General features: G+C 36.7%; 1 protein-coding gene across 1 annotated transcript; it reads left to right on the top strand.

Moving 5' to 3' along the window:
* Positions 1-1,244: 1,244 nt before the first annotated feature.
* LOC143226996 (uncharacterized) lies at positions 1,245-18,475 on the top strand. Its single transcript, XM_076458543.1, has 3 exons — positions 1,245-1,555; positions 14,808-14,877; positions 18,293-18,475. Exons 1-3 carry the CDS (start codon positions 1,254-1,256, stop codon positions 18,473-18,475), a joined length of 555 nt encoding a protein of 184 aa, XP_076314658.1. The 5' UTR covers positions 1,245-1,253.
* Positions 18,476-19,109: the final 634 nt, after the last annotated feature.

The following is a 19,109-nucleotide window of genomic DNA, read 5'->3' as shown; positions in this document are numbered from 1 at the left end:
CCCCAGGAATAGAGAGAAAACAGCCAGTCAACAGTAAACTGTGCCAATTCTTGTTTCTTGAACTACTATAATCAACTAGAAGAACTTGTTTGTTTGTTTCTGAATTTCGCGCAAAGCTACACGAAGGCTAATTGCGTTAGCCATTCTTAATTCAGCAGTGTAAGACTAGATGGAAGGCAGTTAATCATCACCACCCACCGCCAACTCCTGGGCAATTCTTCTACCAACCAATAGCGGGATTAACTATTACATTATAATGCCCCATGGCTGAAAGGGCGAGCATGTTTGGTGTGACGGGAATTCGAGCCCGTGACCCTCAGATTACGAATCAAGTGCCTTAACCACTTGGCCATGTTGGACCAACTAGAAGAAAGACAAGTAGTCAACAGCAACAAAACTGTATTATTTAAGCACTACAGTCCTACAGGACAGCGGTTGTTGCAACAACGACAGACTGGGAGCCATGAACAGATTCACAGTGATAACACGTTAATCTTTATGTCACACTAAGAACAACAACTTGTTGAAAGCGCACGCATAGGTGCTCTAGTTATCCGCACATAAATTGATTACTGTTATCCATTTCCGGACTACTATATATCCGTGTCACTCATTTACTGAGGTTTTACCAAGCTTCATTGTAGAACATGCTACGAGTCTCGGTAACACAAGAAATTCAATTTCAGCACGTATTGTTTTGTTCAGGAGCATCCATTAAGCACGAGACCTCGTTCAAATGTGCCTCACAATTACGAGACCGTTTTAAACAACGAAAGTATTATTAGCCCTGTAAAAAAATAAGAGAACTGTCTTCCCTCTAACACTCGGTTTTACAGGATTGTTTATCGTGTCTCTCGAATAGGATATTTATAGGCAAATGTTTATCTTCCTCTGTTGTCTGTTCCAACTAACACAACTATTTGCTGTTTAATGTGAAGCAGACAATGAGTGGTTAGCGTGACAATTTTGTGCATGGCCCATTAATTTTTATTTTTGGTTTTTTCCAAAATTCGGGATCGAAAGGTCTTATATTCCAATAGTATTTATAAATTCATTCGTGTTATTATTAATGTTACTACGTCCGTGCAAAGAACGTTTTGCGAATACGATATAAAAACTTGTGCTTCTGTGATTGGTGCAGCCGACTCACAGAAGTCACGTGACTTAACAAAACGCCGATATAAACCCGTTTTGCACAAAGTCTGTATGCAATCCATGTCCTCTTTCCATTCTATCTTCTTTTCACGTCCATTATGAGACGCTGTGACCAACCATCAGAAACTGTCTTCAGACCAGAAGAGCGAAACGTTTCTGGACCCAGCAGAGATAAATCTAATATAAATGTCGTTTCTTACTCCCATTCGCGCACTTCGCTCTTCAGGCGCTCAATCAACAAGGTGAGGTTCCTGGTTGTCCTGGTGTGTTCGGTGGGGTTTTTATGGCACAGCATTGGGTTCTTGCAAATCTTTCTCGAGTTCCACACCGTCGTAGAGATTCAAGTGGACAATAAGATGTCTCTGGGCCTTCCAGCCATCACCGTGTGTAACGACAACAGGTAACAGTCATAAGTAACAACAACAGATGTGCAAGGTGTACAATAGATGAACTACAGTGTTTTTCCGAAAATAAGACAGGGCTTATATTAATTTTCACTCCAAAATATGACACTAGGGCTTATTTTCGGGGGATGTCTTATTTTGATGTATTAAAAAAATGAAGTTACAAAGTAAACATTATAAGACCTCTAAATAAATAGAAATTACGAAAAACATTCAGAAACTCATTAACAGGAATTTATTCAAAAACAATCATATCGTCATCCTCTGAAATGTCTTGCAAATCATCTGTTTTTAAAATTCCTGCTGAGTTTTCACTTAACTCAATTTCTTGTAGAATTTTCGCACCTACTCTCTCATGTTGAGCAATAGAGGTTTCATGGAATGAGAATTTCTTATCCAAGTAGCCTGCTCGTAACGCGTTGGCAATACAGTTGTCTGTAATTTTGTTCCATGAGTTTGTCACCCAAGTCACAATCTCTTGTAACCCGGGCTGGAGTGAACATGACTAAAAAAAATTATATTCTATTTAATGTTGCAAACTATTAAACTAACCATTTAAAATAAACTATTATTAAACTATTAAACTAACTGATTAATACTTAAACAAACTAATTAACTAACTATTAAAATAATTAATAAATTAATTTTTTTTATTTCTTTCCTCTTCCTGCCACTCTTAACTAGGGCTTATTTTAAGGGTAGGGCTTATATTAAAACTATCCCCAAAAATCACACTAGGTCTTATTTTATGGGTAGGTCTTATTATCGGAGAAACACGGTATGAATTCTAGCATAATTAATAACACCATTAACTGTACATCCTAGCCTTATTATTATCACCATGAACTGTACATCCTAGCCTCATTATTATCACCATGAACTGTACATCCTAGCCTCATTATTTTCACCATGAACTGTACATCCTAGCCTCATTATTATCACCATTAACTGTACATTCTAGCCTCATTATTATCACCATTAACTTTACATTCTAGCCTCATTATTATCACCATGAACTGTACATCCTAGCCTTATCATTATCACCATGAACTGTACATCCTAGCCTCATTATTATCACCATGAACTGTACATTCTAGCCTCATTATTATCACCATGAACTGTACATCCTAGCCTCATTATTATCACCATTTACTGTACATCCTAGCCTCATTATTATCACCATTAACTGTACATCCTAGCCTCATTATTATCACCATTAACTGTACATCCTAGCCTCATTATTATCACCATTAACTGTACATCCTAGCCTCATTATTATCACCATTAACTGTACATCCTAGCCTCATTATTATCACCATTAACTGTACATCCCTAGCCTCGTTATTATCACCATTAACTGTACATCCTAGCCTCATTATTATCGCCATTAACTGTACATCCTAGCCTCGTTATTATCACCATTAACTGTACATCCCTGGTCTCATTATTATCACCATTAACTGTACATCCTAGCCTCATTATTATCACCATTAACTGTACATCCTAGCCTTATTATTATCTCCATTAACTGTACATCCTAGCCTCATTATTATCACCATTAACTGTACATCCTAGCCTTATTATTATCACCATGAACTGTACATCCTAGCCTTATTATTATCACCATTAACTGTACATCCTAGCCTCATTATTATCACCATTAACTGTACATCCTAGCCTTATTATTATCACCATTAACTGTACATCCTAGCCTCATTATTATCACCATTAACTGTACATCCTAGCCTCATTATTATCACCATTAACTGTACATCCTAGCCTTATTATTATCTCCATTAACTGTACATCCTAGCCTTATTATTATCACCATTAACTGTACATAACACCCCGAGCTGCACATTCGGTCCAATATTACCCTGGAATTCCTTCCCCTGGTTCTTTTAGTTTCATAAAATGTTTAAATCCATACACTTAACCATCAGGTCTTGAACAAACACAAATAACAGTAGTTATAGAAAAATCAATAAAATATTCAACAACAGTTCATAAGCCTATTTTCAAACAATACAGAATCTGTTTCAAGCTCTATTATATTGTAGTAGAAAGTTGACACACCTGCAAAGCAATAGAAATATTTATAAATTTTGGTTTTATTCACAGTAAAAACCTAAGACTGTATAACAAGCGATATTTATTTTAACTGTAGTTAACATTAGCAGCACTGAAAAACAAGCGATGTACATTTTAACTCATTCTCTGTCAGTTATACAAACAACAAGGTGTTTCAGAGCTTCAGTCATTGTCATATGTTTGCATGATATATATCCATTAGCCAGAGCTGTTTTAAACTTAAATAACTATATTAAGCCCTTAAAGCTGCTTATCAATATTTCAAACATTGAAATGATTGCACATAAATCGTAGGGACTTGTGACATAGCCCCTCTGTTATCGTCGAGGGAGCATATTATGTACTTTACACAATCATATTGTGTCACAACCACAAATCATTTATATAAACTATATACTTCAGTGTCCCAACCACATATCATTTATATAAACTACCTATTTTTGTAGTGCAAGCCAGCTGTCATTTATATATATACCATATACTTCACTCTCACAAACAGCATTAATTTATATAAACCATATACTTCAGTGTCCCAACTAGCTATCATTTATATAAACTTCATTATTTATTGTGACAACCAGCTGTCATTTATAAATATACTATATACTTCACTATCAGAACCAGCAATCATTTATATAAACTAAATACATTATTGTGGCAACTAGCTATCATTTAAATGAATTATATACTTCACTTTCACAACCAACAACCATTTATACAAATAATATACTTCACTGTCACAACCAGCTACCATTTATATTAACTACATACTTTATTATGCTTACCAACTATTTTTGTATATAAACTATGTACTTCACTGTCACAACAAGCTATCATTTACATAAACTATATACCTCAGTGTTCCATCCATTTATCATTTATATAAACTACCGATTTTATTGTGACAACCAGCAATAATTTATATAAATTATATACCTCACTTTAACAACCAGCAATTATTTATATGAACTATATACTTCACTCTCACAACCAGCAAAAATTTATATAAATTATACACTTTATTGTAAGAACCAGCAATCACTTATTTCAATTGTATGCTTCAATGTCCAATCCAGCTATCATTTATATAAGCTAAATACTTCACTCTCAAAATCAGATTTTATTTATATAAACTGCTTACTGTATTGTGACAACCAGCTATCATTTGTATACAGAGTATTCCTCAGTCTCACAACCAGCTATCATTTGTATACAGAGTATTCCTCAGTCTCACATCCAGCTATCATTTATATAAACTATATACTTCACTGTTTGTTGCGACTGGGTTTATGGGTATGTCACAAACCCGAAATGTTAGTCTATGTTTTCTGTTTAACTTTTTAAAATAAATTAGAATGACGACTTAGAATAAGTTGGTACTGTGTTTGATTGTTCTGACTGACCATAGATATGGAGTTCACGTTATAATATGTTTATTATTACTTAGTTACTGACCAAACGAAATGTTACTCTTCTAACTGTTTTATGTATAACATTTGAAAAGAGTTTAACGCGCTTCTAAGATTTGTAAATGATTAGTGTCTGTGTATATTTATTTTTTTAGCCAATCACAGTAGTTTAGACGACAAATCTTAACTTATATTTTTCCTTCACTTATCCCTTATCTTCGTAGCGCCCCTAGAGTTATCCCTTACCTTCGTAGCGCCCCTAGAGTTGTCTCTTACCTTCGTAGCGCCCCTAGAGTTATCCCTTACCTTTGTAGCGCCCCTAGAGTTATCCCTTATCTTCGTAGCGCCCCTAGAATTATCCCTTATCTTCGTAGCACCCCTAAAGTTATTCCTTATCTTTGTAGCGCCCCCAGAGTTATTCCTTATCTTCGTAGAGCCCCCAGAGTTATCCCTTACCTTCGTAGCGCCCCTAGAATTATCCCTTACTTTCGTAGCGCCCCTAGAGTTATTCCTTATCTTCGTAGCGCCCCAAAGTTATCCCTTATCTTCGTAGCGCCCCTAGAGGTATTCCTTACCTTTGTAGCGCCCCTAGAGTTATCCCTTACCTTCGTAGCGCCCCTAGAGTTATCCCTTATCTTCGTAGCGCCCCTAGAGTTATCCCTTATCTTCGTAGCACCCCTAAAGTTATTCCTTATCTTCGTAGCGCCCCAGAGTTATTCCTTATCTTCGTAGAGCCCCCAGAGTTATCCCTTACCTTCGTAGCGCCCCCAGAGTTATTCCTTACCCTCGTAGCACTCCTAGAGTAATTCCTTATCTTTGTAGCGCTCCTAGAGTTATCTCTTATCTTCGTAGTGCCCCTAGAGTTATCCCTTATCTTCGTAGCACCCCTAAAGTTATTCCTTACTTTCGTAGCGCCCCTAGAGTTATCCCTTACCTTCGTAGCGCCCCTAGAGTTATCCCTTACTTTCGTGGCGCTCCTAGAGTTATTTCTTACCTTCGTAACGCCCCTAGAGTTATCCCTTACTTTCGTAGCGCCCCTAAGGTTATCCCTTACCTTTGTAGCGCCCCTAGAGTTATCCCTTACCTTCGTAGCGCCCCTAGAGTTATCCTTATCTTCTTAGCGCCCCTAGAATTATCCCTTATCTTCGTAGCACCCCTAAAGTTATTCCTTATCTTCGTAGCGCCCCCAGAGTTATTCCTTATCTTCGTAGAGCCCCCAGAAGTATCCCTTACCTTCGTAGCGCCCCTAGAGTTATTTCTTACCTTCGTAGCGCTCCTAGAGTTATCTCTTACCTTCGTAGCGCCCCTAGAGTTATCCCTTACTTTCGTAGCGCCCCTAGAATTATCCCTTATCTTCGTAGCACCCCTAAAGTTATTCCTTATCTTCGTAGCGCCCCCAGAGTTATTCCTTATCTTCGTAGCGCCCACAGAGTTATCCCTTACCTTCGTAGCGCTCCTAGAGTTATCCCTTACTTTCGTAGCGCCCCTAGAATTATCCCTTATCTTCGTATCACCCCTAAAGTTATTCCTTATCTTCGTAGCGCCCCCAGAGTTATTCCTTATCTTCGTAGCGCCCACAGAGTTATCCCTTACCTTCGTAACGCCCCTAGAGTTATCCCTTACTTTCGTAGCGCCCCTAGAGTTATCCCTTACCTTCGTAGCGTCCCTAGCGTTATCCTTATCTTCGTAGCGCCCCTAGAGTTATCCCTTACCTTCGTAGCGGCCCTAGAGTTATCCCTTACCTTTGTAGCGCCCCTAGAGTTATCCCTTACCTTCGTAGCGCCCCTAGAGTTATCTCTTACCTTCGTAGCGCCCCTAGAGTTATCCCTTACCTTCGTAGCGCCCCTAGAGTTATCTCTTACGTTTTTAGCGCCCCTGGCTGAAAATGAAAAACAAATGTGTCTTAACGCCTTTTTCATTTACTTTGTCTCTAAGTCCTGCAACATTACGTACACGTCATAATGGTGTTCCAGTTTTATACTTGATTTTAATAACACTTGAATGAAAGTAAAGTACAATGCAGAACCATTTTCTAGATTGCTTCCGCAAGTTCCCCTCGAGCGTTCTTTTTCAAGAGTAAATAAAACCCAATTTGAAAGTATCAAATACTTTTGAAGTTCGTATGTCATGCTATGTTGCAGCCTACAGAGTGAATTACGGCTTTCTCTCTCTCGGGATTAGGAGGCCCAGCATAGCCAGGTAGGTTAAGGCGTTTCGACTCCCCGTCACACCAAACATGCTCGACCTTTCAGCCGTGGTGGCGTTATAATGTTACGGTCAATCCCACTATTTGTTGGTAAAAGAATAGCCCAAGAGTTGACGGTGGGTGGTGATTACTATCTGTCTTGTCTCTAATCTTACACTGCTAACTTAGGCACGCTTGTCTCTAATCTTACACTGCTAACTTAGGCACGCTTGTCTCTAATCTTACACTGCTAACTTAGGCACGCTTGTCTCTAATCTTACACTACTAACTTAGGCGCGCTTGTCTCTAATCTTACACTGCTAACTTAGGCACGCTTGTCTCTAATCTTACACTGCTAACTTAGGCACGCTTGTCTCTAATCTTACACTGCTAACTTAGGCACGCTTGTCTCTAATCTTACACTGCTAACTTAGGCACGCTTGGCTCTTATCTTACACTGCTAACTTAGGCACCGCTCGCGAAGATAGCCCTCATATATCTTTTACGCGAAATTGAAAAGAAAACAAACAAACTCGGGATTTATGTGATCGTATGTACCCTAGAAGGTCAAGTGCACTTTGACCTCTTCCTCCTTCCTGTACTCACATGATCATACAGTGTTGGTTGGTGTGGCTGCTGCTTTAGGCTCAGAGTAAACTCAGACTATTCTATTAGTTCCGTACATTTATCGATATCATTTGCCCTATCAGTAGGAAGTCTAGTTTTTTGGTGGTCTTATCCCCTCTCTATGTATATTTATCATTATATTATTGATTTATTCATTTTTATGTTTAAAATATATGTTGATCAGTGAGAGATGTTTAGGACTAACTTCATCATGTATGAGGTACCTGTCTAGTTCGGATAATAATTCATTTTTCATCCAATTTTTATCAAAATACGTTATTGTACTATGTAGGAGTCTAGCTGGTATGGTTGATATGTTTGAATATTTGTGTATGAAGTTAGATGATGTGGTTCTGGGAACTCTGTATGTTGTTGTGAGGAGTGTGTTTTGTGTTGTTTGTAGTTTGGTTTTAAATGTTTTGTCACTTACAGTTATCCATACTGGATCTATATAGTCGATTACTGGTCTAATGTATGTTTTGTAAATTTTTAGTATATTGTCTATTGATGCTTCACTTTACTTGTCAGTTAGACTTCTAACATAGCTGGTTCTTCGCCAGACTTTACTTTAATTTTATTTAAATGGTTAATCCATGTTAATATTGAGTCATAGGTTAGACAGAGAAATTTTGCTGCTGTGACAGTCTGAAGTAATATTCCATTCGTATATATTTCCAGCTGTACGCTTTAGTGTTTTGTCAGCTTTGTAAAGACGACTAGTTGTGTCTTTCCTATATTTATTTTATTATGTATTTTTGGCAGTATTCGCTTATTCTATTTAGTTGTGGTTGTATATTTGTGGCTGCTATTGCTGGTGTTGTGGCACTTTTCCAGACTGTCACATCATCAGCGAACTGTGAGGACAATCCATGATTCGGATCCTTCAGAGGCAAGTTATTTACATACATGATAAAGAGTATATGGCTAACCATCACTACCTGAGGGACGCCATCTTCTGGAGTAAAGTGCTCACAAAACGTTCCATCTACATTTATTATACATTTCCTGTTTAACAAAAACTTAGATAACAAGCGAATAATATCACGCAACTCCCACTTCTTGCATACGGAACCGTAGACCATTGTGCCATACAGTGTCAAGTCACAACCTGACGATGACCGAAGAAGGTCGAAACGTTGTTCGCTCTTCTATGTAAAATATTTTCTCAACCCAAACGAGCCGTTTTTGCATATAAATTTCTCAACAAGTGGGTTTCTCGACATCACTGAGTGTCAAGTGCTTTCTCAATGTTAAGAAATCAGGTAACAGTGCATTGTTTTTTTTAAAGCTGTCTATTATCTCTTCAGTTAGTCTGACTAAGTGATCAGTTGTTTGTCTAAATTTTCTTAGACTATTTTCTTCTCAGGCAATTTAGAAGTTATTTCCAAATATGTGGAGAGTCTGTTACTAATCATGCGTTCTAAAACATTGCCTGCACAGCTCGTCAGGCTGATTGGTCGGTAGCTATTAGGTTTATTGGCTGGTTTTCCTTCCTTATGAAATATTAATATATTGGAATGCTTCCAAGAAATTGGTAAGTATCCAGAGGATAGTAATAAATTGACAAGTGATTTTAAGTGGTCAAATAATTTCGGAGTGCTCTTTTTGAGAAGGGTGGTTTGTGTCTCATCGTTACCTGGGGATTTGGTTTTTATGTTTTTTGTTGCTTCAAGAAGTTCATGTATAGATATTTCTTTCGTTAGGATCGTGTCTTCGTAGTTGGTTTTGTGTCTTGTATTTGTCTCAGGTATACTTGTTGGGAAAATTGGTTCAAATTGTTCTTTATTGTTTAGTATATAATTTGTGACTTATTCATATCTGGAGCAGTATGTGTTTTAAATGTATATCTGTAGTTGGTCTTTCAAAGCTTCGACTTTTGTTTCATTTGTGTATACTATTGTATTATTATATTCAAGTGAAGGATATTTTCTTGTGACTGAATTGTCATTGGTGAGTCGTCTAAGGTGTGTCCAGAATTTTCTGGGGTCAGTTTTATCGTTTAATTTTGTACAAAAGTTATCCCATTTATCTTGTTCTAGTAGTTTTATTTGTATTCTAATGTGATTTCTTATATTTTTATCTATGTTTTGGTTTCTCTGTCTCTTGTTATCATGAATTGTTTACGTTTTTTTGATTAGGGCTATTATTTTTGTGTTTGATTTCCATGTGTTTTTTGTTGTTTTATGGTTTTGTTTCGGTATTGTTTTATTGTCCGCTATTGTTTCATAGTAGTTAACCATTTCAATATGGTTGTTTTTTACTTCTTCTGTAACGTTATTAGGTAATTGATTGTCTAATTCTTTTTTGATAGTTTGTTATATTGTAATCAAACGTTTCTTTTCTATAGGTCGTATTGTTATGTAGGACGTGATCGAACACATAACATATTGGTAGATGGTCGCTATCAACATCTTATCCCACCTGAAATTTAATTAGTTTTTGGCTCATATTGTATGTGCTAAGACAAAAATCTAGTATGTCACTGGTATTAGTGACATACGCTGTATGTGTGGGGGTGTTATTATTCAGTAGTGCTATATTATTATTGTCTATAAACTGTAATAGATTCCTTCCATTATTGTTTGTAAAGCTGCATCCAAAGTTCATGTGTGTTTTTTTTTTACTTTTTTACGTCTCCAATAGGTTCTGACAAAAGATGTTATTTAGTAAAGTTATGTCTCGTTGCTTATGTGGTAAACAGTATATTCCTGCTGTTGTGACATTTGTTCTGTTTATTAACAGAATATCCACAGTAACATGTTCGTTGTCCCTGCTCATACTGATATCTGTGACTGATAGATCAGTTTTATATAGCATTATTATATCTCTGTTTTCATCATTTTCGTTTATTGTGTCTATCCTTATTATGTAGTTTGGTATCTTAAATCTATTGTAGTTGTGTGTTAACGTTTCGCTTAATATTATAATGTGAAGGTTACTTTCTTGTATAACGTCTTCGATGTCGTGTTTCTTGGAAACTATTGCACCTTGAATGTTGATATATACCACTGTGAACTTTATGTTATCAGTAGGTATCCCATAAGTGTTGTTATTATGTGTGGTATATGAGGTATAACATTTTTTTTCAAGATGTTTATTATCATATCAATACAGTTGGTTGTTTGATTTGGTTTTGTGTATCATGTTATAAATTCTGTGTTGATGTCTAGGATTATGGTAGTAAATTGGCTTGTTTTGTCATGTGTGTTAGCACTTATTTCTGGGAGTGTGGTGTTGTTTTTTTGTGATTTTGTGTGCATATTGAAGTGTTATTTTCCTGAGTAGTATTGCTTTGTTCATGCTGTTTTTTGTGTCTTGTTTCCTTTTAGCATTTGTGCATAAGTTGTTTTAGATGTTTTACTGACTTCTGTTGTTGCGTATTTTGTTCGTTGCGGGTTTGTGTTAGACTGTTTCTTTTCAGTCGTTGTTGTTTTATATCATATATGCGTTGTTTCATTTGTTTGTAGTTCTCGCATCCTTTATAGTTGACTGTATGTATTTGTTGGCAATTACAGCATTTAGATGTTTCTTGTTCCTTTTGCATTGTGAAATACAATGTTCCCCGCCACAACCACAGCACTTCGGTGTTGCTAGGCATGTCGCGGAAACGTGCCTATATCTTTCGCGACTATTTCAAGATTAAATAAAACCAAAATTGAGGGTATCAAATGCTATTACTTCAAGTTTAGAAGTTCATATATTAGTGTTCTACCTACAAAGTTTATAATTTTAGTGTCTACTGACTGACTGACAAACAACACACTGCTGTATAATGGCCCGGCTAGTTAAAGCAAGTGACTTCTACAGACTAACGTCGGCTATGCTATATAGTATAAACCTTTCAGAAAATATTGGACTGTTTTGGAGATGGTGCTTTATCACTTTGTGATATTTCTTTAGCTAACTAACACTTTGCATCTTTTTTAACATTTTAGTTTTTGCTTGATTTAACACAAAGCTACTCACCGAGTTCCGCAGAAATCTGATTTCAGATTTTAACATTCACGAACTTACCGCTGAACAACTGAGTAGAAACTGAAAATAAACTCCGTTGATCCAAATCCAGTTTTGTGAGAATATTTTCTTTACGTTTTGTTTTTGGGGGGCGGAGGAGTAGGGGGCATGATCAGGTGGTTAGGGGGCGCTCCACTCGAAACCTGAGGATCTCGGTTTTCAGTTCCCCTTCCACCAAACATGTTCATCTTTCCAGCCATGGGGGCGTTATAATGTAACGATCAATTCTACTATTCGTTGATAAAAGAGTAGCCAAAGAGTTGGCGGTGGGTAGTGATTACTACTCTCCTTTTCTCTAGTCTTACACTGCTAAATTAGGGACGGCTAGCGCAGATAGCCTTCGTGTAGCTTTGCGCAAAATTTCAAACAAAATCAACTAGTTTGGAGTCTTGAATATTTAGGTCGAATAAATCATGATGCAAACACAGCCAAGAAAGAAACGAATCATAATAAAAGATAAGAAATAGAAGCTGAAATGGAAACCTTACAAAGGAAGTAATTTCCATACGAAGCAAAGACCTAACAAAGGAGCTGGGCGTGTTATTCTGGTAATTTATTTAAAATTATTCATTTTTTACCCCTGATGAATCTTCAAATACATTGTTTTTCACAGATTCTGGAACATTAGGTTTAACAAAAAATTTAAAAGTTAACTTTAATGAAATCAAAATGATTTTTGTTAGCGCAGAGCTACACAGTGGACTGTCTAACCTTGTCTTGCGCAGAAAATCGAACCGTGGATTTTAGCGTTGTATGTCCGTAACCTTACCACCGACGCACCGATAGACAACATTGTACGTAAACATCAAACTATCAAAACGTAAGTTTTTGTGTGAATAATATAACTATCAAAAATTGTAAACACCAGTAAAATAACGCAGTTTGTATTATACTGTTTATTTTGTCTGCTTGTTTGTTCTCTGTAATATTTACACTTAAAGTGCTAAGAGGGCGTTTATTTAATATGACTCCTCCCTCCTGTTGTCTGAAAACTAGTTCCAGATCGTGCCAGTTGGTACACTTGTGAAACGTAACGACACAATTGACACGCTGAAACACAAACTGTTTGCAAAAATGACTTAGGACTATTTGTCTTGAAAAGGTGTACCGCTATGAAGCAACAAATAATTTATTGTGTTTGTTAAATAAACGTCATATATTCGTTCCGTTATAAATTCTCAAGTTTCTCTTTCATCTCTTGACCAAATATCTATTTTTTTTTTTTTTTACTTCTTCGACAATCGTCTGGCTTTCGATACGACATCTGGCGAATACTCGTGATGATTAGTTTCACTCTGCACACTAAGTTTAATATTTTCATTATTTGTCTTCTCTATTTGTAGGTGAACGAGAGTATTGTGACCTACAGAGTTTGATAGGCTTAGTAATCGTTTTCATTATTTGTCTTCTCTATTTGTAGGTGAACGAGAGTATTGTGACCTACAGAGTTTGATAGGCTTAGTAATCGTTTTATAATCAGCTTTGTCAATGCCAGTTTTCTTTCTCGTAGACTGATTTTGAATTGCTGTTAATTAGAACATTGCATGGGGAATTTAGCATTAAAAGAACAATCCAATATTTTCCTTCTCTAGACAATGCAAATGCAAATATAAATCAAGACGCTTTTGTTTTCGTTCAGATTAAATGAAAATAAACTACTGAAGGTGTTGAGGTATTTAGTTTTACACAGGCTCATTAAGTTGAAAAAAGGATTCTGGGGTCTCACAGTGTAGTTACAGTCTCTGTTGCCACGTCTGGACATGCCTTAAATAATGCCCTTGTATTTTGACCATAGCTTTTGCAGACGAGTCTCCGTCGCAAGGCTTTCACAGTAAAGCATACCACTGTTCCTTGTTTGCTTCCGAAAAACCATCATGCACTGTACAAAGACGAAGGTTTCCCACCACCCGTTTTAACAGTACTATCGCATACTATTCAACAGATCTACATCCAACGACTTGGCTGATATATTTTCAAATAATAAATACCTGATTCATTTTCCAGCGCCTTGAGATATACAACAGCTCAACAAATATGTCGTGGAAACAACTTGTTTACATATAACTTGTGTAATTTTTTTCAGTCCCAAATCTTTTTTAATTATGTGACACTCTCTTACTTGGAGCACGTGGAAAGTCTTTCCACTGACCTCTGTATTCTTGAATTCTCACCTCTTCTTACAAGACGCAGCACTTTGCTTTCCATGGCTGGGGAAGGACTTACTGCAAGTCTCTTCCTTGATGGACCTAGTACCCCAAGATGATCTATATTCATTTTTAACGGTGTCATTTCGTTTAAGAACATGGCCAGGTGGTTAAGGCACCCGACTCGTAATCTGAGGGTCGCGGGTTCAAACCTCATCACACCAAACATGGTTGCCCTTTCAGCCGTGGGAGCATTATAATGTTACGGTCAATCCCACGTCAATCGTTGGTAAAAGAGTAGTCCAAGACTTGGTGGTGGGTGGTGATGACTAGCTGCCTTCCCTCTAGTCTTACACTACTAAATTAGGGACGGCTAGCGCAGATAGCTATCGTGTAGCTTTGCGCGAAATTCAAAACAAACAAACGTTTAAAGAGTATCTTCGTTTTAAAATTCAAAATGTCGGATAGGAACACATATTTATTATCTAAGTGTATGATTATTTTGTATTGTAAAAGACTGTTACACGCGATCAAATTATGGTACTATGGCACTGCTTTAAACATAGTACCATTTCAACGTGGATATATATTGAACGTGATTGTCACGTGAATAGCTGATTTGCATATTTAAAATCATTTTCATATAACTTATTCAACCCTCTCAAGGAAAGAAATATCAAATAATTCTAAAATAAAATTTCAGGTTGAATTGAAATACATTTAACGAAGTGTCATTCTTGTCTGTTCTATCTTATTATCTGTTGATATTGTTGCTTAGGATAAGCAAGAGGTCTTGGTGTAAGGAGAATCCAGAAACCTGTTATCCATGGAAGAATGAAACAATGGAAGTAGGTTTTAGCTTATGGTGTTACTTTGTTAAGAATAGACAGCGCGTGTGTTCATTGTATGAAACTTATCTTATTATTATGTGACGTAACAAAACTCTATTACACGAAAAGCTAAGCCTAACATGTCAATAATACATTTTAGGGGCCAATAGCTACAAATCAGACGAATTCAACTGAATTCTAACGGCTAAACTTTGGACTTTTGTATGGACTTCACTGTTAGAGTTAACATCTACTTATTGATCATCGCCAGTAGGGCATGGCAATAGATGCAAAAACAGTACACGTGTATATCAACATTAGTACCATGGTCAGTAGTGGGTGTGGCAGCACGTGAAAACTGGACATCCGATAACTCAGTCAAGATTCATCATTTTTTTTTGTAATGGTAATTCCAACTTAATCAAATAAACTTGATTCAAAAAAGTAAATAACCCTTGTTTTGAAAAGAACGTAGTCTTCTTGTAAAATTAATTGGTTTTAAAGCAACGCTTCAATAAAATAAGCTTCTAGTTAATAATTTTGAAATACAACGTTTATTTAGAAAATAGAATGCTTATCATTTCATTTCTATTAATACTGTTTACAAATAGTCAATAATATTGATTATTTATTTTATTATTGTTGTTTATTCACTCGATTAGAACATTATCTTAATCTTATATTTTCTATTGTCTAATTTCTTGATAAACGTAAGTTAAGCATTATTACACATTTCGTTAACTATTGTTAGAGTTTGCTTCACAGCATTCTTGAGCATTGTTACACATTTTAATACCAAATACACCGCACAACAATTTTTTGAAAAGTTTTGCTTCCTGAAAAATTTTTGGTGGTTGTGACACGTACCTGGTGGGTATGCAAATATAGTTTTGGTTTTGCTTCATCACGTGGGAACTTTGAGAAATAAACAGTTAACTGTTTACTGGCAATAACGTATTTAATTGCGTTTATGTTTCTAATACGCTATTAAGTTCAACATAATTAAAAGTGTTTTGCTCCTGATTTTCGTTTGTATTCAATGCCCGGTGCATCACGTTGCAGTGCCCAACAGTAGTCAGCAAGCATTGACGGATTCCAGTTGTCCTGATATCGTTTTTACATTGTAGCAATATCCTGGTGAAACCTTTCACCGTGTTTGTCACTGACAGCACCGAGATTTGCGGGGAAGAAGTCCAAGCGTGAGTGGAGGAAATGAATCTTGAGTGACATGTTGCACTTCATTGTTTTGTATGCTTTGAGAAGTTTGTCTACCAGCTGAATGTAATGTGGAGCTCTGTAATTGTCAAGAAAATTGTCAACAACGTCTGTGAAGGCTTTCCAGACAATCATTTCCGGCCCAACTAACAGATCTTCGAACCGCTTGTCACTCATAACATGTCTGAACTGAGGGCCAACAAAAATGCCCTCTTTCATCTTGGCCTCAGTTATTCATGGGAACATCTGTCTTAAATAACAAAAACCTTCGCCTTCTTTGTTCATTGCTTTCACGAAATTCTTCATAAGTCCCAATTTTATGTGAAGAGGGAGGCAAAAAAATCTTCGCCGGGTCGACAAGCGGTTCATGTGCCACATTTTCATGTCCTGGAACTAACTTTTTACGGAGTGGCCAGCTCTGTCTAGAATAATGTGACTCTTTGGCACGACTGTCCCATTCACAGATGAAACAACAGTACTTTGTATAGTCAAGCTGCAGTCCCAGTAACAGAGCAACGACTTTCAGATCTCCACAGATATTCCAGTTGTACTTGTTGTACTGGATGTGCTTCAGCAACATTTCCATGTTCTCGTAGGTTTCTTTCATGTGTGATGCATAACCAACAGGTACTGATGAGTGAACGTTGTAATTGTGTAACAGAACAGCTTTGAGGCTTAACATTGATGAATCAATAAATATACGCCATTCTTACGGGTCATGGTCACAACCCAAAGCAGAGAACAATCCTTCGATGTCAACAAAGAAACAGAGACTGTCAACTTGTGCAAAGAATTTGGTTATATCATCTTGGCGGCTTCGAAAAAACAAATTTTTGTACCTGGTGACAGCAAACACCATTCCTCCAGCCTCAAACTCAGCAATTCGGCTTTTGCTTTTGACAGACCCAAATCTTTAACCAGATCTTTGAATTCTGACTGTGTTAGGAGATGTGGATCACCTGAGCAACACGGTTCAAAATCTGGATCAATGTCACTGCCAGTTCCCTGCATTGAAGTTTCTTCATCTGGTTCGTCTAAGGTCCATTCCTGTTTCGGAATTGGAAGACTGTGGCATGGGTCTCATCGCTGAAGGCAGATTAGGGTATTCAGTTGACTTCTTGTTTCTGGCAGAGAAACCAAACACATTAGTCAAACAGAAGTAACAGGCCGTCACATGGTCTTTCTGTTCTCGCCATATCATTGGGACAGCAAACGGCATTGTCTTTCGAGTTCCTCTGAGCCAAGTTCTCAGACAGACAGCACATGTCGCACAACAAATGTGAGGCGCCCATTCCTGGTCTAGATCACCAATTTTACAGCCGAAGTACAGATGATATGCTTTCTTCACAAGAGCAATTATTGAGCGTCTCTGATGAACAAGCGTATTCTCGCCACAAATATAGCAGAATGTATCGCGGCTGTTACGATATTGACGAGACATACTGACCGACACCAATTGTCCTGTAAAACGTCTATAACATCTAACTTACTTCTTACAGTGCTACTGAAGCAATGCTATATTCTGAAACAATACGCACACACTATAAGGTCTATATTAATCCAATGAGCAGCATCTGTGTATGCAAGTCACTTTTATAGCCTGCTGAGACAGTGTCAAGCTGGCTCCAGCCTGCCTAGGAATACCCAGGCATACTTTCACAGAACAGCTTCCAACCTGGCCTGATTTCATGCCTGGACATGCCCAGACTGCACACAACATTGTTCATAGGCCTCGTACACAAACGAAAATATAAAAAAAAATGACAAAACTGAAGATTTCGATGAAACGGTACGTGATGGGCAAATATAAATGTGATTTTCGTGATCAGCAGACAAAATCTATAAGGAACACCCAACAGTGTTCAAGAAGCAAAAACTTTTTTGTGCAGTGTTATTAGTGTTTTCTGTATAACATTCATGAGCATTGTTACCAATTTATTGTCAAACATTAGTGTTTGCTCTACAGTATTTTTGAGTATTGTTACATATTTCATTATCAAATGTTAGAGTTTGCTCTACAAAGTTCTTGAGCATTGTTACCAATATATCTATATTCTATGAGCTTTTATACATCATAAAAGTCAAAACTTAATATAAAGTACAACAAACTGTTGTTATTTTCACCGTTTCTTAAATAATATTTTATTAAAGGGGAATCAAAAATTCTACCTCTTCCTAGTATTTCCAACTGTTATTTTATCAATGTTTTATTCATTAGAATTATGTGGACAGACTAGAAAATATATACAAGAAACTTGACAAGAAATCTCGGATTCGACTAGGACTTCAAAAAACAGACGTTATCCTGGAGTGTAAATACGAAGGTGACGAAAACGTGAATTGTATGAACAAGTATGGATTTTTTATAACAACTTGTTGGGACAATAATATACATTATTAAACTCTACCCCTCAACTAGGGTTTCTTTGATTTGATTGCTTTAAAGATGCTGTTAATAGTGAATCTGAAACAATAGGTTTCCACTAGATAGTAGATAGCAACAGTGGGAATCTCGTTAATTCATTAATGTGTAATGCATATCTGATAGAGACAGCTACAGGATACTATATTGTTGAATTATTGTATTGTTTCATTAATGTGTAGTGCATATCTGATAGAGACAGCTACAGGATACTGTATTGTTGAATTATTGTATTCTTTCATTAATGTGTAGTGCATATCTGATAAAGACAGCTACAGGATACTGTATTGTTGAATTATTGTATTGTTTCATTAATGTGTAGTGCATATCTGATAGAGACAGCTACAGGATACTGTATTGTTGAATTATTGTATTGTTTCATTAATGTGTAGTGCATATTTGATAGAGACAGCTACAGGATACTGTATTGTTGGATTCTTGTATTGTTTCATTAATGTGTAGTTAATATCTGATAGAGACCGCTACAAGATACTGTATTGTTGAATTATTGTATTGTTTCATTAATGTGAGTGCATATCTGATAGAGACAGCTACAGGATACTGTATTGTTGAATTATTGTATTGTTTCATTAATGTGTAGTGCATATCTGAT

The sequence above is a fragment of the Tachypleus tridentatus genome, chromosome 9 (genome assembly GCF_004210375.1).
Source record: "Tachypleus tridentatus isolate NWPU-2018 chromosome 9, ASM421037v1, whole genome shotgun sequence".
In the NCBI taxonomy this organism is placed as follows: domain Eukaryota; kingdom Metazoa; phylum Arthropoda; class Merostomata; order Xiphosura; family Limulidae; genus Tachypleus; species Tachypleus tridentatus.
This window is presented reverse-complemented; position numbering and strand designations above follow the sequence as displayed.

What these genes read in the sequence shown, in the direction of transcription:
- LOC143226996 (XM_076458543.1), top strand. Translation starts at nt 1,254, where the DNA reads ATGAGACGCTGTGACCAACCATCAGAAACTGTCTTCAGACCAGAAGAG. An exon ending in ACCGTGTGTAACGACAACAG is followed by an intron (nt 1,556 to 14,807) that starts GTAACAGTCATA and finishes ATTGTTGCTTAG; the next exon opens with GATAAGCAAGAGGTCTTGGT. An exon ending in GGAAGAATGAAACAATGGAA is followed by an intron (nt 14,878 to 18,292) that starts GTAGGTTTTAGC and finishes TTTATTCATTAG; the next exon opens with AATTATGTGGACAGACTAGA.